Source organism: Gorilla gorilla, chromosome X, assembly GCF_029281585.2.
Source record: "Gorilla gorilla gorilla isolate KB3781 chromosome X, NHGRI_mGorGor1-v2.1_pri, whole genome shotgun sequence".
Lineage (NCBI taxonomy): Eukaryota > Metazoa > Chordata > Mammalia > Primates > Hominidae > Gorilla > Gorilla gorilla.
Window position 1 is genome coordinate 165,835,816 of NC_073247.2, and position 21,485 is coordinate 165,857,300.

Below are 21,485 nucleotides of genomic sequence, written 5' to 3' on the forward strand. Positions count from 1 at the left end.
GCCAGGGCTGGCTGCCGTCGGGGACAGGGCTTTCCATAGCCATGGCCCAGCAGTGGAGCCTCCAAAGGCTCGCAGGCCGCCATCCGCAGGACAGCTATGAGGACAGCACCCAGTCCAGCATCTTCACCTACACCAACAGCAACTCCACCAGAGGTGAGCCAGCAGGCCCGTGGAGGCTGGGTGGCTGCACTGGGGGCCACCGGCCACCCACCTGCCCCGCCCAAGGGAATCTCTCTTCTGCACGTCCCCACCAGCAGAGAAGGCTTTCTCCCATAGCTTTTCTGATGACATGAATTGGGGGGTCCTCTCCAAATCTAGAAGGACACCATAATATCGGATATGCATTCTCAAGCCACACAGGCTCCCCAGCCCCTTTGAGAATCCGTGGCCGGGGAAGAGTTTATGTGCTCTTTCTTTGTGGCCCGTAGATGAGTGTGTTCACTGCTAGCGAATGACCTCTCATTCCACGGAGTCCCTCAGCTTCCTGGGGAAGAGCTGGGTCTGTCTTTACATTTGAAGCCAAAAGGAGGCAACATACTGACACACCCAAGGGAGGCGGGAGGGTGGGGAAGACAGCAGCAGAGGGCAAGAAACTTCTAGAACTTCAGGGTCGGCAAAGCCTGTAGCAGTCATTTTGTCAAACTCCATGATGGGGCCACATGGCTTTTGGCTGCACACCTCTGGGGGAAGAGGCTGCATTGGCGCCCAGGGCCATCTTTCCATTCGGAGCCGTCCTGGGAGAGAGGGCTCAGGCCCAACAGAAAGCTGAAAGCTCTCATCAGGGCAGCCTGAGTTCTGCCATTGGGAGTTGCCCAATCCAAAAGTTTTGCACGCAGGCCCTCAAAGAAGCTGAGGACACCAGTGACCGCCCCACTCCTGGCCCTCTCCCCAGGTCCCTCCTCCAAACCAAATTCCTTTGGTGCCTTCAAGAACATCGTGCAGGCCGGGCGCAGTGGCTCACGCCTGTAATCCCAGCACTTTGGGAGGCAGAGGCGGGCAGATGACGAGGTCAACAGATAGAGATCATCCTGGCCAACATACTGAAACCTCATCTCTACTAAAAATGCAAAAATTAGCTGGGCTTGGTGGCGCATGCCTGTAGTCCCAGCTACTCAGGAGGCTGAGGCAGGAGAATCGCTTGAACCCGGGAGGTGGAGGTTGCAGTGAGTCGAGATCACGCCACTATGCTCCAGGCTGGCCACAGAGTGAGACTCTGTCTCAAAACAAAACAAAACAAAACAAAAAACAACAACATCGTGCAGGCTGTGGTTTCCAGAAGCCACGCCAGCTCCTTGGTTGCCAATAAACATCCCGCTGTGGGGTGGCCAGGACCGAGTGCCAATTAGTGACAGAGTGCCCAGACCAAACCGGATGAGGATCTTGCAGTTGACCTCAACATGACTGTGCCCAGAATTTCCTTGGTGGCAATGCCAACAGTCTCTTCCTAGATGCCCCCAGACTTCATCAATGCATGATGCTTCAATGCACTCTTTTCAAATGTCGGGGTGGGTTTTTTTTTTTTTTCCACAAAACTTCAAGCATCTACTAAAGTAGAGGGAGGAGTGTAATGAACTCCGGTACCCATCACTCAGCTTCCACGGTTTCATCTCATTTCATCTGTGACCCCTCCACTACCCTTTCTTCCTGATTCTTGGAAGCAAATCCAAGACATCACACCCTTCCCTCTGTAAATCTTTACTATGTTCCTCTAGGAGAAAAGGGCTCTTCTCAATACATAACCACAAGTCATCATCACACCGACAAGTGTAACAATATTTCCTGAATAGCTTCAAATATCCTAGTAGTGTTCAAAAAATGTCATACGTGTTTTCAGTCTGCTTGAATCAGGGCTCAAATGAGGTCCACACATTCAGATTGATTGATATGCCTTTTGACTACCTTTGAATCTAGAGGTTCCCTTTCTATCTCCCTGCAATTTATTTGTGGAAGCAAGCAAGTCGTTCATGACGTAGCCTAACAGGCCCCTCTGACGTTGTTCATTATGATTTTTCTGTAAATTGGTAGTTGATCTGAGGATCTGGCCAGAGGCAGGTTGGATTTGTTGCTGTGTTTTGGCAAGGAGAGTGTCTCTTTTCTGGGGTGTTGGCAGCTACTGAAACTCAATGCCCAGACCAATTAAACCACTGGGGATGGAAAATGACGGCATTCGGACACCTTACCCTGCCTTCACCTATTGGTGACCAAAACCTTAACATCTTCACAGGTCTTCTTACCCTGAGGGTATATGCCACTAGGTTGTGTAGTAAACTGGTGTGTTTCCAGTCCCTTAGAATAGTCCCTCTCTAAGTGATATGCCACTCAGTGGATATGCATTTAGCTTCATTTCCTTTGTTGCTGATTTTCAGAGATTGCTCTGTAAATTTAAACTTTTATTTTACTTTATTTTATTTTTTTGAGACAGTCTTACTCTGTCACCCGGGCTGGAGTGCAGTGGCGCGATCTCAGCTCACTGCAACCTCCGCCTCCTGGGTTCGAGCGATTCTCCCGCCTCAGCCTCCCGAGGAGCTGGGACTACAGGTGCCCGCCACCACGCCCAGCTAATTTTTTTTATTTTTAGTAGAGACAGGGTTTCACCATGTTGGCCAGGCTGGTCTCCAACTGCTGACCTCAAGTCATCCGCCCACCTCGGCTTCCCAAAGTGCTGGGATTACAGGTGTGAGCCACCGCCCCCGGCCACTTAAATTTTGTTTTATAATTATGTAATAAAACAGTTAAAAGTCTCAAATTAAAATCTAGAAAAGAAGGTGTATTTGAAGAAGTCTGGCTTCTCTGCGCCACCACCCACCGCCCCTTCCCTATCTGCCTGTATTTCCTCGAATCACTTTGCCTGGGAGTTGACTTTGATTCTCTTGCTCATTGCTTCATGAAATCAGTGCCAGAACTTTCAGGAGGGAGGGGTAGGCCATGACACCAGCTCTAGTTACACTGGTGGCAGCTCCTGTCCCCTCCCCCACTGCTGCTGGGACCTGTTCTCTCCTTTGCCCCCTTGTCCCTGCACTGCCCAATTTGGACCGCAAGGGTTGCCAGGGAAGGGCACTGGCTGCCTTGTTTTCAGAGGTCGTAGCACCTAGATTGCGCCAGCCCCTTGCACTTGCCTGCAGGCCAGAGTGTCCCAAACCCTCCCAGTCTCAGCTGCTCTTCCCCAGTTCACCCAAGGTACTTCCCAGGGAAGAGCTGCCGACAGTTTGGGGGTTCTCTGTTCTTAGGTCCATCAGCAACCCCATTGCTCCCCTCTGCTTCCTTCTGCACGGAGACTGACGCCATGCAGGTCTTCAATTGTCAATGGTCTGTCCCTGCTGCTCATACTGGGGGTTCCTGGGGAGCCAGTGCCAGGTATCGGGATTGCAGACATTGTCTGTGGGTTTCCGGAAGCTCCTTGTGTTAGGAACAAATGGGGCCCGTGCACAGAGGGCAGCAGAGGCCTTGTGGGATCCAGCTGTGCTAGGGGTGAGATTTATCTGTCTCTCCTGGCCATAGCCAGGAAATCCCCGTTTTTCTTAAGCTAGCTTGAGTTGGGCTTTTCTAACACACAGCTAAAGAATCTCTTGATAAACCTTGGGACTCTCCCTGAGGCCTTATATGGCAGCAGGTCTGTGGCTTGCAATCCCTTCAAGTAATCTGCCAAAAACAATGTTATGACGAAGGTCCTTCCAACACAAAAGGTGTAGAGCCCTAGCAAACTCCTACAGAAGAAAAAGGAGAAATAATTCGTTTGTAGTCCCAGCTACTTGGGAGGCCAAGCTGGGAGGATCACTTGAAGTCAGGAGTTTGAGACCAGCCTAGGCAACATAGCCAGACCCCATCTCTACAGAAATAAAAAAAATTGCCATTGTGGTAATGCACGGCTTGTAGTCCCAGATACTCGAGAGGCTGAGGCAGGAGGATCGCTTGAGCCCAGGAGTTCCACGTTGCAGTGAGCTATGATTGTGCCACTGTACTCCAGCCTGGGTGCCAGAGCCAGACTCAATCTCTATTTTTTGTTGTTGTTGTTGTTGTTGTTGTTGTTTTTGAGACGGAGTCTTGTTCTGTCACCCCGGCTGGAGTGCAGTGGCGTGATCTCAGCTCACTGCAACCTCTGCCTCCTGGGTTCAAGTGATTCTCCCGCCTTAGCCTCCTGAGTAGCTGGGACTCCAGGCGCCCACCACCATACCTAGCTAATTTTTTTTTTTTTTTTTTTTGTATTTTTAGTAGAGACGGGGTTTCACCATGGCCAGGCTGGTTTTGAACTCCTGACCTCAAGTGATCCACCCCCTCGGCCTCCCAAAGTGCTGGGATTACAGGCGTGAGCCACCGCTCCCAGCCGACTGTATCTCTAAATATATAATAATCATAATCATAATCAGGACACCAGTCATATTGGATTAGGGCCCACCCTAATGACCTCATTTAAACTTGGTCATTTCTGTAAAGACCCTATCTCCGAAAACGGTCACATTCTGAGGTATTGGGGTTAGGACTCCAACATATGAATTTGGGTGGGGACACAATTCAACTCATAACACATTCATTGATTAATTTCCTCATTCATTTATGTTCTGAGCATCTATTGTATGCTGGACACTCTGTGAGGATGAATGAGTCACAGTCTCTGGTGAGAAAGACAAGACCTGTACTTGTGTCTCAGTACTGGCTGCTATAAGAAATTACCAGGCTGTGGCCGGGCACGGTGGCTCACGCCTGTAATCCCAGCACTTTGGGAGGCCGAGGCAGGCGGATCACGAGGTCAGGAGATTGAGATCATCCTAGCTAACATGGTGAAGCCCCGTCTCTACTAAAAATAGAAAAAATGAGCCAGGCGTGGTGGCGGGCGCCTGTCGTCCCAGCTACTCAGGAGGCTGAAGCAGGAGAATGGCGTGAACCTGGGAGGCGGAGCTTGCAGTGAGCCGAGATCGTGCCACTGCACTCCAGCCTGGGTGACAGAGCAAGACTCCATCTCAGAAAAAAAAAATAAATAAATAAAAAAAGAAAAAGAAATTACCAGGCTGTGCACGGTGGCTCACGCCTGCAATCCCAGTACTTTGGGAGGACAAGGCAGGAGGATCTCTTGAGGTCAGGAGTTTGAGACCAGCCTGGTCAACATGGTGAAACCCCATGTCTACTAAAAGCACAAAAATTAGCTGGGTGTGGTGGTGGGTGCCTGTAAATCCCAGCTACTACTCGGGAGGCTGAGGCAGGAGAATCGCTTGAACCCAGGAGGCGGAGGTTGCAGTGACCCGAGATCACATCACTGCACTCCAGCCTGGGCGACAGAGCAAGACTTTGTCTCAAAAAAAAAAAAAAAGAAAGAAAGGAAAAGAATAAAAGAGAAATTACCGTAGATTGGGTGGCTTTTAAATGACAAATTTATTTCTCACAGCTCTGGAGGCTGGAAGTCAGGGTGCTAGTGTGGTGGGCTCTGGCGAGGACCCTCTTCCTGACTGCAGATTGCCAACAACTCATTGTATCCTCACATGGAAGAAAGAGAGCTAGAGAGCACTCTAGGGACTCTTTTCTTTTGTTTGTTTTAATTTAAAAAAAATTTTTTTACATGGGCATGCCATGTTGCCCAGGTTGGATTTGAACTCCTGGGCTCAAGCAACCCTCCAGCCTCAGCCTCCCAAAGTGCTGGGATTACAGGCATGAGCCACCATTCCCAGCTAATTTGGGCTGTTCCCAAAGGCTCAAGTGATCCTCCCACGTTGGCCTCCTGAGTAGCTGGGGCTACAGGCGTGAGCCACCATGCCCAGCTTCTAGGACCGCTTTTATAAGGGCACTAATCCCATTCATGAGGGCCCCACTCACTCTGCACACGTGACCTAAATGACCTGCCAAAGGCCCCACCTCCTAATACCATCACCTTGGGGGTTGGGATTTCAACACAGAAATTTATGGGGGACACGTACATTCAGATCATCATGAACAGTAACTCCTATGTGTGACAGAAGGTGACAGAGGTGGGTAGTGGTCTTCCCCTCAAGGGGGTGAGTTGCCACTAGCTGGGGAATCTTCTGGAAGGCAAATGCATATGAGCTGGGCTTTACACGAGGCAAGTGTTTCTCTATGGAAGGGCAGAGGACTGTGGGAGGTAGGAGGTGGGGCTGGGGCAAAGGGAAGAGGGGAGCAGGGAAGTGGGGTGACTGCACACTGGGAGTGGGGAATCAGATGGAGGAGACGATGAGGAGTTCTGTTAAGTTCAAGATGCCAGTGCCAGTGACCAGCGGGCGATGGTCTCTGGCTTGAGGGACAGGATGGAGGGGAGACTGTCTGAGGATGGACAAAGCTGGAGGGAAACAGCCAATTGCAAAGGCAGGAGGGCGGGAGGGGGAGGGGAGAGGTGGGATCAGCACTGGTATAGACAGGCGGTGCTGCAGCCCAGCTCCTCTCTCTCCTCTGCCTCCTGCCCTCAGGCCCCTTCGAAGGACCGAATTACCACATCGCTCCCAGATGGGTGTACCACCTCACCAGTGTCTGGATGATCTTTGTGGTCACTGCATCTGTCTTCACAAATGGGCTTGTGCTGGCGGCCACCATGAAGTTCAAGAAGCTGCGCCACCCGCTGAACTGGATCCTGGTGAACCTGGCGGTTGCTGACCTAGCAGAGACCGTCATCGCCAGCACTATCAGCGTTGTGAACCAGGTCTCTGGCTACTTCGTGCTGGGCCACCCTATGTGTGTCCTGGAGGGCTACACCGTCTCCCTGTGTGGTAAGCCAGTCGGGGCCCAGGCTCAGCGGAAACCACTCATTCACCCTGCAAGCCCCTCCGGCCACCTCATGATGATCTGGGCCCAGCTGCTCCTGTAGGCCTGTCTCCCTCCACATCTGTGCCTCACATCCATATACTGAAGGGTTCTGGAGGCTTCCATCTGAACACTCACATTAAATTCAGCTCCCTTGAGTCAAACATACCCGGAGTTCCTACTCTTGAGTCAGGCTCTGCCCGGGGACAGCCAGTTTGGAGCTGTGGGGCTGGTGTGGGAGGAGACAGATACAGAGCTAGACAACCCCAGAACAGTAGGGGGGCGGGGACTCTGGGCACCCTGGACAGAACTCCCCTGCAATTAGGGATGCCTGCTCTTTCAGCTCACCAGCATCTGCTTTTCCCGGAGGAGACACAATTCCCAGATCCTCTCCCCATCCCCATCACTAATATCTCTGTGGGCCACTATTCTGCTCAGGTCAGGAGACAGTGGCCGAGAGGTACTAGCGTGCCAGGCTCTGTGCTAAGGAGGGGGCCCTATAGCCAGACGGCGACCACACAGTACCATCATCAGTCCTCTCAGACAAGAAGGGGCCTGGGGCAGGTGGTGGAGGAGAGGCTGGGAGCAGTTTGTGGTTCAAGTGGGTAGAGTACCACCAAGCAGCCGTGGCTGCTGGACACGAGGTGGGCAGGCCCAGGTCTCAGAGGCCTCAGACGTCACCCTCAGGAGCTGGGACTTTCTTTCAGGAGGAGGAGACCCCACATCCAGCAGCAGCAGCTCCTGCTCTTGCCTCCCTACCACTCTTAGCAGCCTCCACAACCCCACCCCGTTAACTGCCTCAAATTGTACCCACGATGGCCCAGACCAGAGAGGGTGCTTGTCCAAGTCCCGGCACTACCCCGATAGTCTAGAAGGGGAGCCAAGGGAAGGTCAGGCAGAGAAGGTCCATCCCCAGGTCCGAGTGCTCTCTGCAGCAGCCGTGGCCTCGGTGGTCACACGACCCTTCCCGAGTGCCCCCCTGCATCTCTGCCCACGTCTGTCTCCGTTTCTGCCATGGTCTCCCGCTCACCCTTGCCTCTGCTCATGGTCTGTTCTTGGGTCAGTCAGGTGCCAAGCAGCCAGCACTTCCCCACCACTTTTGGTCCACGGATGCCCTTGGCCATCTGGGAAGCCTGTGGACCCCATCTCAGGAGAATTTTTGCAAACGCATAAAATGAGACCCATAGGATTACAAAGGCAGCAAATTATATTGAAATACAGTTATCAAAGTATTAAACATTCATCAGTAACATAGTCTTTAGTTAAAAGCATTTACTGGCCAGGCTCATGCCTGTAATCCCAGCACTTTGGGAGGCTGAGGTGGGAGGACTGCTTGCCTCCAGGAGTTTGAGACCAGCCTGGGCAACATAGTGAGACCTGTTCTCTACAACAAATAAAAACAGCTGGGCGTGGTGGCACACCAGTAGTCCCAGCTACTCAGGAGGCTCAGGCGGGAGGATCGCTTGAGCTCTGGAGGTCAAGGCTGCAGTGAGCTATGATGGCACCACTGCACTCAGCCTGGGCAACAGAGTGAGATTCTGTCTCAAAAAGCAAATAAAAATAAAAGCATGTGTTAAACGTATTAGTGACACCACTCAGTACTAAGGTATTAAATAACAGGATCCCGCCTGACAACCACTGTTATTTCAAAGTAGTGATGAACATAAGTGGTATTCGAACTCTCTGCCACCTCTATGAATTGACAGGAAAACATCTGTGACCTCTCTTGCTGACCGAGTCACGGGTACTGCTAATACTGCCACGTTCATAATGGAAGGAAGTGCCCAGTGTCTGTTCGAGGTTGGTGGAAAGAAAGATGTCGTTTTTTCCACCTCAGTCCGTGGAGCCCTGAATTCTGTGTGCAGACGTTTGGGGTCTAAGCAGGATAGTGGGAAGCTTTGCTTCCCACCTTTGCTTTGGCTCAAAGCCCTCATCTGTCTGCTCTCCCCATAGGGATCACAGGTCTCTGGTCTCTGGCCATCATTTCCTGGGAGAGGTGGCTGGTGGTGTGCAAGCCCTTTGGCAACGTGAGATTTGATGCCAAGCTGGCCATCATTGGCATTGCCTTCTCCTGGATCTGGTCTGCTGTGTGGACAGCCCCGCCCATCTTTGGTTGGAGCAGGTAAGGGTGCAAGGACGCAAGATGGAGTGGGCAGGGTCAGACTCTGTGACCTTAAGGCAAATCACTTCCTTTCTCTGGGCCCCTCTGAGCGTGCAATGTCTATCAATGTATGAATGTGGCTGCAACATAGGAATGGCTCTGTGGTCCCCGAACCTCTGGAAACATATGTATCCCAAGCACGATCAGGTCACAGGCGCACACGGAGCTCAGGCCATCAGCACAGCTGTCAGTGAACGCATAGCGTGTTTGCATTCCAGGTCTCTTTCTTGCACACGCTGCCGCACCACGCCCCCCACCTTTCAGAGGCTGCTTGGGTCATAGATCCACCTGGGCCTACAGAGCACATGTCCTGGCCAGGCCAAGCAAGTGGCTCAAATGTTTGACTGGGGTGGACTGGATGGGACAGCATTTCACTGTTTTATCGACAAGCTCGTGAATAAGTTCTCGTGGTGTTTGGAGAGGGAATGTTCTTTCCTCGAGAATGTTCCACAATTCTAGGAAACAAACCTTGTGGAAGCCTGTCTCTGTCTCCCGCCCTCCTCATGCCGCCATGCCCCACACAGCTGCCCGTTATCAAACATGTGTGGTGAGCTGACCCTGGTGGAGGCTCTCCCGCGGGTTATCTCATTTAATCCTCCAGGCCACTAAGTGAGCAGGGCCCTTTATTTCAGTCATGGCCTAGCTGACCTCAGATAAAAGACTCAGCTCTTCATGGGTGTTCTCAGAAGGTCAGGGCAAGAAGGAACCTCACAATCCCTTTGTAAAGAAGGGGAGTGATTGGGAAGATGAAAATGTCCTGGAAGCAGATAGTGGAGATGGTTGCACAGCATTGTGAATGTACCAAAGGTCACGATGGTACTTTTTTCTTTTTTTGAGACAGGGTCTCACTCTGTCACTCAGGCTGGCACAGTGCAATGGTGTAATTATGGCTCACTGCAGCCTCCACCTCCTGGGCTCAAGTGATCCTCCTACCTCAGCCTCCTGAGGAGCTGGGCCTACAGGTGCACCACTTCACCCAGCTAATTTTTTTATTTTTTGTAGAGACAAGATCTCACTATGTATTCCAGGCTAGTCTTGAACTCCTGGGCTCAAGCAATCCTCCTACCTCTGCCTCCAAATGTGCTGGGACTATAGGCGTGGGCCATTGTGCCTGGCCTATAATGGTACATTTTATGTTATGTGTATTTTACCACAATTTTAAGAAGAGGAAAGGCGTGACATCTAAAAATGGACAAGGATTAACCAAAATCCTACCCAACGGTTTTGTTTTGGGTTGATGAAAATGTTCTGGAAGCAGAGGTGGTGACTGCCACAGAATTGATCACTTCAAATTGGGTAATCTCATGCAACATGAATTTCACCTCAATTTAAAAAAACAAACCCCACCCGAGTTAGCACCATGCCTGGGCCGGGGGTCCTGGGTCACCCCCCCTGCATCAGGACTGGCTGCCGGCCCTTCTCTCCAGGTACTGGCCCCACGGCCTGAAGACTTCATGCGGCCCAGATGTGTTCAGCGGCAGCTCGTACCCCGGGGTGCAGTCTTACATGATTGTCCTCATGATCACCTGCTGCATCATCCCACTCGCCATCATCGTGCTCTGCTACCTCCAAGTGTGGCTGGCCATCCGAGCAGTAAGCCCCCTGATTCCTCCTGGCCTCACCCGCCTCCTGCCCCTAAGCTGCTCTGCCCTCAAATCAGTCCACTGAGACTCCTAAACTATTTTTCCAAAAATCCTTAGAGAAGAGGATTTTACCCCTATAAGAAAATATTAAGATCCAGCGATGAGAATCAGGTGATTCCTTTGGGACTGTACCAGTGGCTGCAGGTTCAGCCCCAGCCCCGTTGTCCTCAGCTCTGTGAGACGGGAAAGCACTGCCACTCCCTCCCTGGAGGAGTCCACTAAGGGAACAGAGGTGTGCCTTGCCCCGACCCTGGACAGTTCTCCCCGGGGTGGAAAGGCTGCCTTTCCCACAGAGTAGAGTGGAGCAGCCACATCAGCAAATGACACCTGCAAATCAAGGCGTGTTTTTATGAGGCTGCCACCGGAGTACCCTTGTCCCTTTCATAGGCTGTGGGGCCGACCAAGGAGTGGACCCGAGAGTGCCATTTGCCCCCCTGACCCACTCTCCACCCTCCATGTCTGGCCCTCTGCCCTGGGAAGCTGATCCTGTCCACAGCCGTCACCCCCCACCCCTAGACTAGGCTACCACTGGGAGCCCTTCAGGAAGTCAGAGCAAGCGAGGAGAGCCAGGCTGGTTCTTTTCTGTTAGCAGTGGGAGCCCTTTCCTATATGAAGCTGCCTGTGCCCACAATTGGATGGGCATGCCTGCCAAGCTCTCTCTAGAGGAGTCTGTGAGCCTGTGAAAGGCCCCCTCACCCCGTCACCTTGGGGTGAAGGCTCCCACAGGTACCCAACCATGGCTTCGGCTGTATTAGTCTGGGATGGTAGAGCCCCGGCTCCACAATGTGGCCCCAGCCCTGCTGTCTCAGCCATCCCTGCATTCCAGCCCTCACACTCCCTCTCTCATCCCCACTCATCTGCCTGCCGTCAGTCCCTCATCCCTGGCAGGTGGTGGCTGGCCTCTGGCCTCCCCCACAGTGCCTCTGCCTGGAGGCCATTCGTCTCCTTCCTCCCAGCAGGCATGAAGGAGCCACCCCACCGCAGCTGCCCTCAGCTGCCTCACCGTGAGTCCAGGGCAGGATTTAGTCCACAGAGTGGCCAACCTGGCCTAGGAAGCCTGAGGGAAGTGTATGCATTGCTCTGACACTCCCATCGCGCACCCCGCCAGCCACTGCTTTTGCCTCCCCCGCCATCTCCACCTTGTTAACTCCTTCATTCTCCACGCCCAGTCATCAGTCAAATCAGGCCTCCATGCTCAGGCCTGAGCGCAGGACAGGACAGTCTGTTAAGGGATCAGGTGAAGCAAAGGAGCTTGTTAGATCCAGCTCTGGGGTCATCTTAGGCCACGCCTAGCTGCGTGCCACCTCCAATTCTAGAACTCCCCCAGGGCCAGCCTGAGGCAGCCATGTCTGCCTGGGGCCGGCTGTGCTCCACTCAGGGCTGGAAGATGGCTGCTGGGCTCCTCTCCTCCTCCCCACAACTCCCTATGCCTGGGTGACCTGCCTCTTGCTGCCCCCCAACCCCCGACTCACTATCCCTGTCTCCCTTAGGTGGCAAAGCAGCAGAAAGAGTCTGAATCCACCCAGAAGGCAGAGAAGGAAGTGACGCGCATGGTGGTGGTGATGATCTTTGCGTACTGCGTCTGCTGGGGACCCTACACCTTCTTCGCATGCTTTGCTGCTGCCAACCCTGGCTACGCCTTCCACCCTTTGATGGCTGCCCTGCCGGCCTACTTTGCCAAAAGTGCCACTATCTACAACCCCGTTATCTACGTCTTTATGAACCGGCAGGTAAGCAACACCATCAGCAGATCCCACTCAAAATACCGTGTGCCCTAGAAGGGTGCAGTGATAGCCCCACCTGGAATCATGTCTCTGATAAGAAGCCCGCGGAGCATCTGGGGGACCCTCCAGGGAAATGACCGGGAAAGGCTCAGCGTGTGACCCAGCCCCAGCCAGAGCTCCAGCTGGCCCTTAGCAGAAGGCTTAGGTGTGCCCTCTGGAATCCTTTATAGTCTCGGCCTGAGGGTGGCATTTCCCAAAGCGTCTGTGTGCCGTGTGCTCTTCCCTTCCGGTGGCCCTAGAACTATGGCTGCCGAGCTTCAGGGGCTCTCCTGGCGTTCAGACGCTCTAGGAGTTGGTGAGCCCTAGGTACATCCACCCTAGGTGTGCCCCTCTTCTGTTCAGACTTGACCCTTCTCAACCTTCATCTCTCCATTTTCAAACCGTAACCTCTGGAATTTGTCTCCCTATAAGAACAAAAGCCGGCCCTCCTTGGCTACACTGACCAAGAGTTCAAGAGCTTTCACGAGTTCGTGGGTTAGTTCAGGGGGGACGTGCTGTGGTCCTGCCCAGAGGCAGCCTCCTTAGCTGGCATATTGGGCCTCAGCAGCAAGCTGCTCACACACCTAAATCCCCCCACCTCCTGCAGGTTATAGGCTTCATTAAAGCGCAGCTGTGATGTGACTTGATGGTGGCCAGAAAGGTGTGCAGAGGCCTCCCATTTCACCAGGCCCAGTCCATCCCTTCCACTGGGCTCTTCCTTGCTTCTCCATCTTAGAGCCACTCAATGGCTCCAGCCCCTTTGGCTCAGCTTTGACTCACACAAGCCAAGTCTGCAGAGTTCATTAAGGGTTCATTCTCTCCGGTAACTTTTAAACAGTAAGTAGGACCAGGCCTGCAGTGGATTTCCGGGAACTCGCTGTAGCACACTGATGCCCAGAGTGTAGTTCTGTCCCTGACCCCTGTTTCCTGACTTTCATGAGGATCTTTTTTAGGTTTCTGGAATCCTAAACTATCTTGCCAAGTACTGTCTTTACTGGATTATTTCCATTCTCCTTTCCAGAACTCCCCCTGGACAGGGGGAGACAGATGTCTGCACTTCTGGACCTCACCAGGCCTCGAACTTTGCTTTTACCCTTTCCACATCATTATCCTGTCCTGCCACATTCTGGGAGAATTTTCTGGAACGCAGTTCCATGAAGACAGCAAATTTTGCTCAGGACAGAGTCTGGCACACAGTGGGTGCTCAAGCAGCAGCTGCCGAATGGATTCCTCAGCCCTATCTCCCAGCTCTTCAGCCGAGCTGATTCTGCTGTTCGTCCCGTTTCTTATCTTATTAACTTCAACCATTATATTTTTTATTTTTGAGAGTTTTGATGATAGAGGGAGTTAGAGCTAGTCAAGAGTAGGCCTGAAATATTTAGAAAATGCGTTTGGTCTGGGTCCTCAAAGCATTGTGGTTACTTCAGTGATGACACAGGACATGATTTGAGACATTCATATGGCCCAGATCTCTTTGGGGTGAAGCAGCAAAGACAGACCCCTCCTGGTACCGGAAGACGCTTGGCTGGAGAGATGAGGTAGGGGCTAGATTGTCATTACCTAGGCCTCACCTTGCCCCAGATCCATGGACTGGAAAAAACATGACAACCACATGCCTTTTCATTAGCATTCCTCTGAGCCGCTCACCAGACAGTCTGGGGACAGGTCACCACTGCCCCTTAGCTGTCACTGTGGATGAGTGTCATGGGGCTGCCATCACAAACTACCACAAACTACCACAAACTCAGTGGCTTCAAACCACAGAAATGGATTCTCTCAGGGTTCTGGAAATCTTGAGTCTGAAATCAGGGTGTTGGCAAATGGAAAGGTTCCCTATGGAGGCCGAGAGGGAGAAGCAGCTGCAGGGCTGCCGGCAGTCCTTGGCGTTCCTTGACTCCAAGGTGTGTCACCCCAGTCTCTGCCTTCATCTTCACGTGGCCTTCTTCCCTCTGTCTGCGTGTCCGTGTCCAAGCGTTCCTTTTCTTATCAGGACACCAGTCATTCGATTAGGGCCCACCCTGCTCCAGTGTGACCTCATCTTAACCTGAACACATCTTTTGGGGGACACACTTCAACCCAGTGTAGTCACCATCAACTGCTAAGTCAGATGACATCCCCGCGTGTGAGGGAGAAATAATCCAAGCCTTCCTCCATCCCCCATGGGATTCGGAATGGGTGAAGGGAAGGCTCGGGCGCGTACGTTCAGCACAGTGCTCCACCCTTCCCTGCTCTGCTCAATAACACTTTCTGTCCTTCCAGTTTCGAAACTGCATCTTGCAGCTTTTTGGGAAGAAGGTTGACGATGGCTCTGAACTCTCCAGCGCCTCCAAAACGGAGGTCTCATCTGTGTCCTCGGTATCACCGGCATGAGGTCTGCCTCCTACCCATCCCGCCCACCGGGGCTTTGGCCACCTCTCCTTTCCCCCTCCTTCTCCATCCCTGTAAAATAAATGTAATTTATCTTTGCCAAAACCAACAAAGTCACAGAGGCTTTCACTGCAGCGTGGGACCACCTGAGCCTCTGCGTGTGCAGGCACTGGGTCTCGAGAGGGTGCAAGGGGGATAAAGAGGAGAGAGCGCCTCATAGACTTTAAGTTTTCCCGAGCCTCATGTCTACCGATGGCGTGAAAGGATCCTGGCAAAACAGAAGTGTGAGGCAGGTGGGCGTCTATATCCATTTCACCAGGCTGGTGGTTACATAATCGGCAAGCAAGAGCTGTGGAGGGGCTTGCTGGATGCCCTCAGCACCCAGGAGGAGGGAGGGAGCTAGCAAGCTAAGGCAGGTGGCCCTCCTGGCCCCTTAGGGTCCATCTGCTGGAGGCCCAGAGTCCTTGGAGTACAGTCTACACCTGGAGGGGACCCATTCCTGCCAGTCTGTGGCAGGGATGGCGCGCCACCTCTGCCAGGCCAGGACCCCAAGCCCGATCAGCATCAGCATGGTGCAGGTGCACAGGCGTGAGCTGATCAGTGACGAGGGGCAGGCACACAAGGTGGAGACAAAGACCAAGAGGACGGTTGCCAGTGAGAGGCGCGGACTCACGAACTTGAACAACATCTGCGGGATACGGCTTTGGAGGTGCTCCGCTGCCTCCAGTTGGGTGACTTGCTGTAGCATCTCCAGCTTGGATATTCGGCTCTTGAAGGTCTCCATGATCTCCTGCAGGAGACGAAAATGCACGCACCAGAAGTCAGCACAGAGTTGTGGTCGTTTATTGAGTTCTTAGGGGTGAGCAGAAAGCACTGTGGAGTGGGTATTCGAGGAGGGAAGCAGAGAGCCTAGAGCACATTCAGGGCAGAGGGGAGGGCGCAGGCTCTCCAGCAACAGGGAAAGCTTCATCTGACCCGGCTGCACTCCCCCATCCACTGTCTCCCGAAGCTGAGGACCTGGTCAAGACACAGCTACCCAGGGACGGGGGTGGGCGCCATGGGAATGGAAAAGTGAGGAGAGGGAAGCCAGGTCTAAGGAGGGGTTCTGAGAGGGCGCTCCCTACACCTGCAGCCGCAGCAGAAGCAGCTCCACCCCAGATCTCCTGAGTCAGAGGCTCACGGGTGAGCACTGCAGCACCAGAGTGGCAAAAGCAGCTAAGCCAGATGGTGGGAAGCGGAGCGTGAGTGTAAAGATCAGATGCTGCTAGCTCTGAAACAAATGTGTGTGGCCATTGAACCCTCAGGAGGGGGTAGCTCGAGGACCCGTGTCTTGCTTTGGTTTGGGGGTATCAGAATAGATTCGCTCATCCCTCCAGTCTTCTTGCAAGGCTCCCCCAGGAGGTTCTCACCCATATTTCCTTGGCTCTCTCATAGGATAGATAGGCCATTCTCTCTTCGCTGCAGGCCAGATTGTGTTTGAGGTTGTAAATCTCATTCAGCTGTCCCTGCAGGCGACCATTCACCTGTTCTTCCATCAATGCTTGCCTTGGGAGCAAAAGAGAAAGTGAGATTCCTTCAGTACCTCACCCAGAGCTCACGCCAACAGCGAGCAGTCCTGACCTAGACTAGATTCGGGTTCAGCTTCTGCCTTCCTCCCCGCTCCCCAGGCTCTAGGGAAAGCCTGCCTCCCACTCCAGGTCTGCCTGGGAACACCCCAAACACACACCAGCCACACGCACACCAACATTCATATATATTTTATATGTAGTTACTCTTTTGTAACAGCTTTACAAAAATAGCCACAGACTAGAAGTTGTAGAAATGACAGTGTGAACTATCTGTGTGTGCTCTTCAGTTCCGCAAATCCCCCGGGACCAGTGTCGAGCACAAAGTCTAGCCTGCAGTTTAGCCTGCAGTTACTCTATAGAAACATGGTGACTATAAGGATTGAAAAGCCACAAAAGACCACAGATTCCAGTACAATTCCATTAGTTACGAAATGTCCAGAATAGGCAAATCCATAGAGACAGAAAGCAGATTAGTGGGTGCCAGGGGCTGGGGGTGGGGGATGGGCAGTGGCTGCTAATGAGTACAGGGTTGCTTTGGGGCTGGTGAAAATATTGTAGGACCGGGCACGGTGGCTCACGCCTGTAATCCCAGCACTTTGGGAGGCCAAGGCGGGCGGACCATGAGGTCAGGAGATCGAGACCATCCTGGCTGACACGGTGAAACCCCGTCTCTACTAAAAATACAAAAAAAATTAGCCGGGCGTGGTGGCGGACGCCTGCAGTCCCAGCTACTCGGGAGGCTGAGGCAGGAGAATGGCGTGAACCCGGGAGGCGGAGCTTGCAGTGAGCAGAGTTCACACCACTGCACTCCAGCCTGGGCGACAGAGCGAGACTCCGTCTCAAAAAAAAAAAAGAGAATATTGCGGAATTAGATAGTGGTGATGGTTGAACAACTCTGTGAATATACTAAAAACCAGTGAATTGTACACTTTAAATTGGTGAATTTTATGGGATGTGAATTATATCTCAATAGAGCTGTTATTTAAACAAAAAGAGAAAAGTGAAGCATGGCAATAGTTGCGCAACTCAGTAAATTTCCTAAAAACCATTGAAATGTAGTTAAAATGGTGCATTTTATAATATGTAAATTATATCTCAATAGAGCTGTTAAAAAACCGCAAGCAGGCCAGGTGCAGTGGTTCACAGTTGCAATCCCAGCGCTTTGGGAGGCCAAGGCAAGGGGATTGTTTGAGGCCAGGAGGAATTCAAGACCAGCCTGGGCAACACAGTGAGACCCTGTCTCTACAAAAAAAATTTTTAATTATCTGGGTGTGGTGGCATGCGCCTGTAGTCTCAGCTACTCTGGAGGCTGAGGCAGGAGGACCTCTTGAGTCCAGGAGTTCGAGGCTGCAGTGAGCTGCCATCACGCCACTGCACTCCAGCCTGGGCAGCAGAGTGAGACCCTATCTCTAAAAGAAAACAATCACTACCTGTTGTGTATATAATTATATAAGTAGTAAAAGTATAAAACCATGCATGGAAAAGATAAGCACCCAAATGAGAATGGCGAGGCCAGTATAGCAAGGCCAGAATAGCAAGGAAGGGAGATGGTGCTGGAAAGGGGTAATGAGGGCTTCAACAGAATATTTTAAAGTTTTATTTCCTAAAAAAATAAGATTTGAAGTGAATATGGCAAATGTTAAGATTTCAGAAAGCTGGGGCTGTTAATTATGTTATCCTTACATTTTCCCTTTGCTTGAAATACTTCATAATTTAAAAATTTCTATGAAGTTCCTCTTTTGGCACCACAAAGAACGGGCCAGAAGGACAGAGGCCAGGGGGCCAGTGAGGGGGCTCTGGCACCACCGCTTACGTAGAAGAGAGAAGGCACCAGAGCGTGATGGAACCCATAGACTGGCAGGGCTGCCCCAGGAGGCCCAGGAGGGTGGCGGCAGGCCTCAGGTGCAGGAGGTCTAAACGGTGGTGCTGACAGAGACGGGGAAAACAGTGACGACTTCTATTCGGTCCCACTCCAAGGACTTGACCAACACCCACACGGAGAAATCCCCTGGGCACTGAATAAGCTGACAGCTCATTTGTTGAAAGCCAATTTGTCAAAAGCCAGTTCCTCGCAGCATTTCAAGGAATATTCCATTTGTCTCTGCCCCAGGTCCCTGTTAAGAAGAGAGTCAGTGGACAACATGGACTAGGCCACTGCTCACAGAGAGGGGGAGTGGCTCGGCAGGATGGTCACCCCGAAAATAGATTCCTCATTACTGTCTTTCCATTTACATGAATGATCTAGCTGTGAGAAGATTCAAGATTTTAACTGTCCTCAGGAATATGAAGTCAATCTTCATCAATGTATTGGTAAAGATACATGAAGATATTCTTCAATGCATTCTTGAAGAGTCTATTCAGATGTCAGTAAACAATATTTTCATAAGGATATTCTCTCAGTCTCCCCTTCTCTCTGGCCCCCATCTCCTGGCCCTCTGGCAGCCGCGCTCCCTTCTCTTCCTTGGTCAAGGACCCCCCTCTCTCCACCTCCTACAGTCACAGAAGCAAATGGACAACTCTGGAGAATGCTCTTATGAACACAAAACGATGACCAGTCAACCCAGACCCCTCAAGACAGACCGAAGGTGTTAAGACCACCCTCTCCAACACAAAGTGTTCTAAACTTTATTGTTTTTTTTCAAAATAGTGTTGTTGTTTTTTTTTTTTGAGACGGATCTCCTTCTGTTTGCCCAGGCTGGAGTGCAGTGGCACGATCTTGGCTTGCTGCAACCTCCGCCTCCCGGGTTCAAGTGATTTTCCTGCCTCGGCCTCCTGAGTAGCTGGGACTACAGGTATGCGCCATCATGCCCGGCTAATTTTTTGTATTTTTAGTAGAGACAGGGTTTCACCATGTTGGCCAGGCTGGTCTCCAACTCCTGACCTCAGGTGACCCGCCTGCCTCGGCCTCCCAAAGTGCTGGGATTACAGGTGTGAGCCATTGGGCCCAGCCAGAAAGAGTATATTCTTGGTCATTTCTGAGAATTTGCTTTTGGCAAATTGAGCTAGAGCCTAATCATGGCCCACAACTTGGAGGAAAAGTCTGAGACGGAGAAACAGCTGTAGGAGGGGTCAATAGCCCAGGTGCAATCGGTGCATGTGGCCAGGATGGATGAGCTCACTCTGAGCAAATGTGCCAAAACAAGGGGCCCTGGGGAGCTGGGGGAAGAGCCAACAAAACAGAAGCGAAAGCAGGAGGAAAGTCGCCAGGACGGCTCACACAGGAACCCAGAGGATATAGGGATACAGTGGAAAGGTTGAACATACATGTAACTGGGGCCTTAGAAGGGGAGAAATGAGAGACTAGGGCAGAGTCACTATCTGAAAATATACTGGCTGAAAACGTCCAAAACTGACAAAAGACATCAAGCCATAAACCCAAGTAGCAATGCGAAGCCCAAGCAGGATGAATGCAAGGAAAATCACACCAAGGGGAGAGTCAGTGGCACAAAAAAGAAGAGAGAAAGAAAATCACACCAAACATCATCATAGCAAAACCACTAAACAACAAAGAAAAACAAAAGATCTTAAAAGGAGCCTGAGGAAAACAAAACTGTGATCCGAGGAGCAACAAGAAGACTGGCAGCTGCCTTTTCAACAGAAACCGTGGAAGTCAGAAGGGAATGATTTGTTCAAAATGCTTATTATTTCCAAAAATTAAGTGCCAACTTAGAATTCTATGTCCAGCAAAAAATATCCTTCAGGGCCGGGTGTGGTGGCTCACGCCTGTAATCCCAGCACTTTGGGAGGCCGAGGCAGGCGGATCACGAGGTCAGGAGTTCAAGACCGGCCTGGCCAACATGGTGAAACCCCGTCTCTACTAAAAATACAAAAATTAGCCGGGCGTGGTGGCACATGCCTGTAATCCCAGCTACTCAGGAGGCTGAGGCAGGGGAGTCGCTTGAACCTGGGAGGCAGAGGTTGCAGTGAGCCGAGATCTCACCATTGCACTCCAACCTGGGCGACAGGGTGAGGCTCCGTCTCACAAAAAAAAAAAAAAAAAAAAAAATTCCTTCAGAAATAAAAAGGAATGATGGCATGTGTGAGGCAATAAGGTGACAGTGACTGCATATTTAACATTGTGGACTTGTTTTAAAACATTTTTGGTATGGTATTTAGGCTATGTTAACAAAATGATCCATATTTCAGGTTCACACTGAAATATTTACAGATGAACTGATACAATGTCTGTGCTTTGCTTCAACACAATAGGGATGAGAGGAACCAGTTCAGAGAGCAGATCAGACCTTAGGTCAGACCTCCTCAGAGATCCCAAGATGCAGGATGCTCTGACATGGAGGAGAAGTCAGGGAAAAAATGGAAGTTCTTGTGCCTTCAAGTTAACATGACCTGAGCCTGCAACAAAGCCCTAAGCAGATACCTTGAGGAAAGTCAGCCCGAGACTGGATCCCTGGGGCTGAGAGGTCACAGAGCAACACTGAAGCCTCTAGGAACCATAGCCTGTTATCTCCGAGCCTTGTCTGAAAGCGAAACATACCAGAACACTCTTGGGACAGAGGAGCTAGGGTCTGGATGCCCCCAAGGACCTCGTGTCCAGAAGGGAAAGAAAAACATGGAGACCTGGCATATTCACTTCCGGGCGTTTTCAATATGACAGGAGGCTATAAGAAAATTTCACGACTGCCCACTTGTGGATACAGCCAGAAATACAAAGCAAGAGTGAAAGTTTTGCCTACTCGGCACCTGAGCAGCTTCTTTTTTATTCAATTTTTATTGAGGTAAATTTCATGTAACATAAAATGAATTATTTTAAGGTGAACAATTCGGTGGCATTTAGCACATGCGGTGTTGTGCAACCACCATGGCTATTAATAGTTCCAAGACATTGGCCGGCTGCAGTCATGCCTGTAATCCCAGCACTTTGGGAGGCCGAGGCGGGCGGATCACGAGGTCAAGAGATCAAGACCATCCTGGCCAACATGGTGAAACCCCATCTCTACTAAAAATACAAAAATTAGCTGGGCGTGGTGGTGCGCGCCTGTAGTCCCAGCTACTCGGGAGGCTGAGGCAGGAGAATCGCTCGAACCTGGGAGGCGGAGGTTGCAGTGAGCCGAGATCACGCCACTGCACTCCAGCCTGGCGAGAGAGCGAGACTCTGTCTCAAAAAAAAAAAAAAAAATTGTTCCAAAACATTTTCATCACCGCCTCGAAAAAATACTATTTAGCAGTCACTCCCCATTCCCCATCACCCCAGTCCCTGGCAACCACCAATCTGCTTTCTGACTTG

The 21,485-nt window shown here is 51.6% G+C and overlaps 2 protein-coding genes across 3 annotated transcripts in view; one reads left to right on the forward strand and one right to left on the reverse strand.

The window, feature by feature from the left end:
• Window positions 1-14,781, forward strand: OPN1LW (opsin 1, long wave sensitive). Its single transcript, XM_031005901.3, has 6 exons — window positions 1-153; window positions 6,408-6,704; window positions 8,692-8,860; window positions 10,327-10,492; window positions 12,033-12,272; window positions 14,565-14,781. Exons 1-6 carry the CDS (start codon window positions 42-44, stop codon window positions 14,673-14,675), a joined length of 1,095 nt encoding a protein of 364 aa, XP_030861761.2. The 5' UTR covers window positions 1-41; the 3' UTR covers window positions 14,676-14,781.
• Window positions 13,630-21,485, reverse strand: part of LOC129523516 (testis-specific protein TEX28) — a 23,419-nt gene continuing 15,563 nt past the window's right edge. The window contains exons 3-4 of one of the 2 annotated variants that reach the window (XM_055375895.2): window positions 16,082-16,217; window positions 13,630-15,462 (exon numbers count right to left, since the gene is read on the reverse strand). In XM_055375895.2, coding sequence (XP_055231870.1) covers window positions 15,106-15,462; window positions 16,082-16,217 — 493 coding nt within the window. In that variant the 3' untranslated portion in view covers window positions 13,630-15,105. The remainder of the gene's footprint in view (window positions 15,463-16,081; window positions 16,218-21,485) is intronic. The other variant, XM_055375896.1, reaches the window with a different exon arrangement.

Excerpts from the sequence above, each read along its gene's own strand:
- OPN1LW (XM_031005901.3), top strand. The coding sequence starts at position 42 with ATGGCCCAGCAGTGGAGCCTCCAAAGGCTCGCAGGCCGCCATCCGCAG. Across the intron at positions 154-6,407 it reads CAACAGCAACTCCACCAGAG|GCCCCTTCGAAGGACCGAAT; the intron begins GTGAGCCAGCAG and ends TCCTGCCCTCAG. Across the intron at positions 12,273-14,564 it reads ACGTCTTTATGAACCGGCAG|TTTCGAAACTGCATCTTGCA; the intron begins GTAAGCAACACC and ends CTGTCCTTCCAG.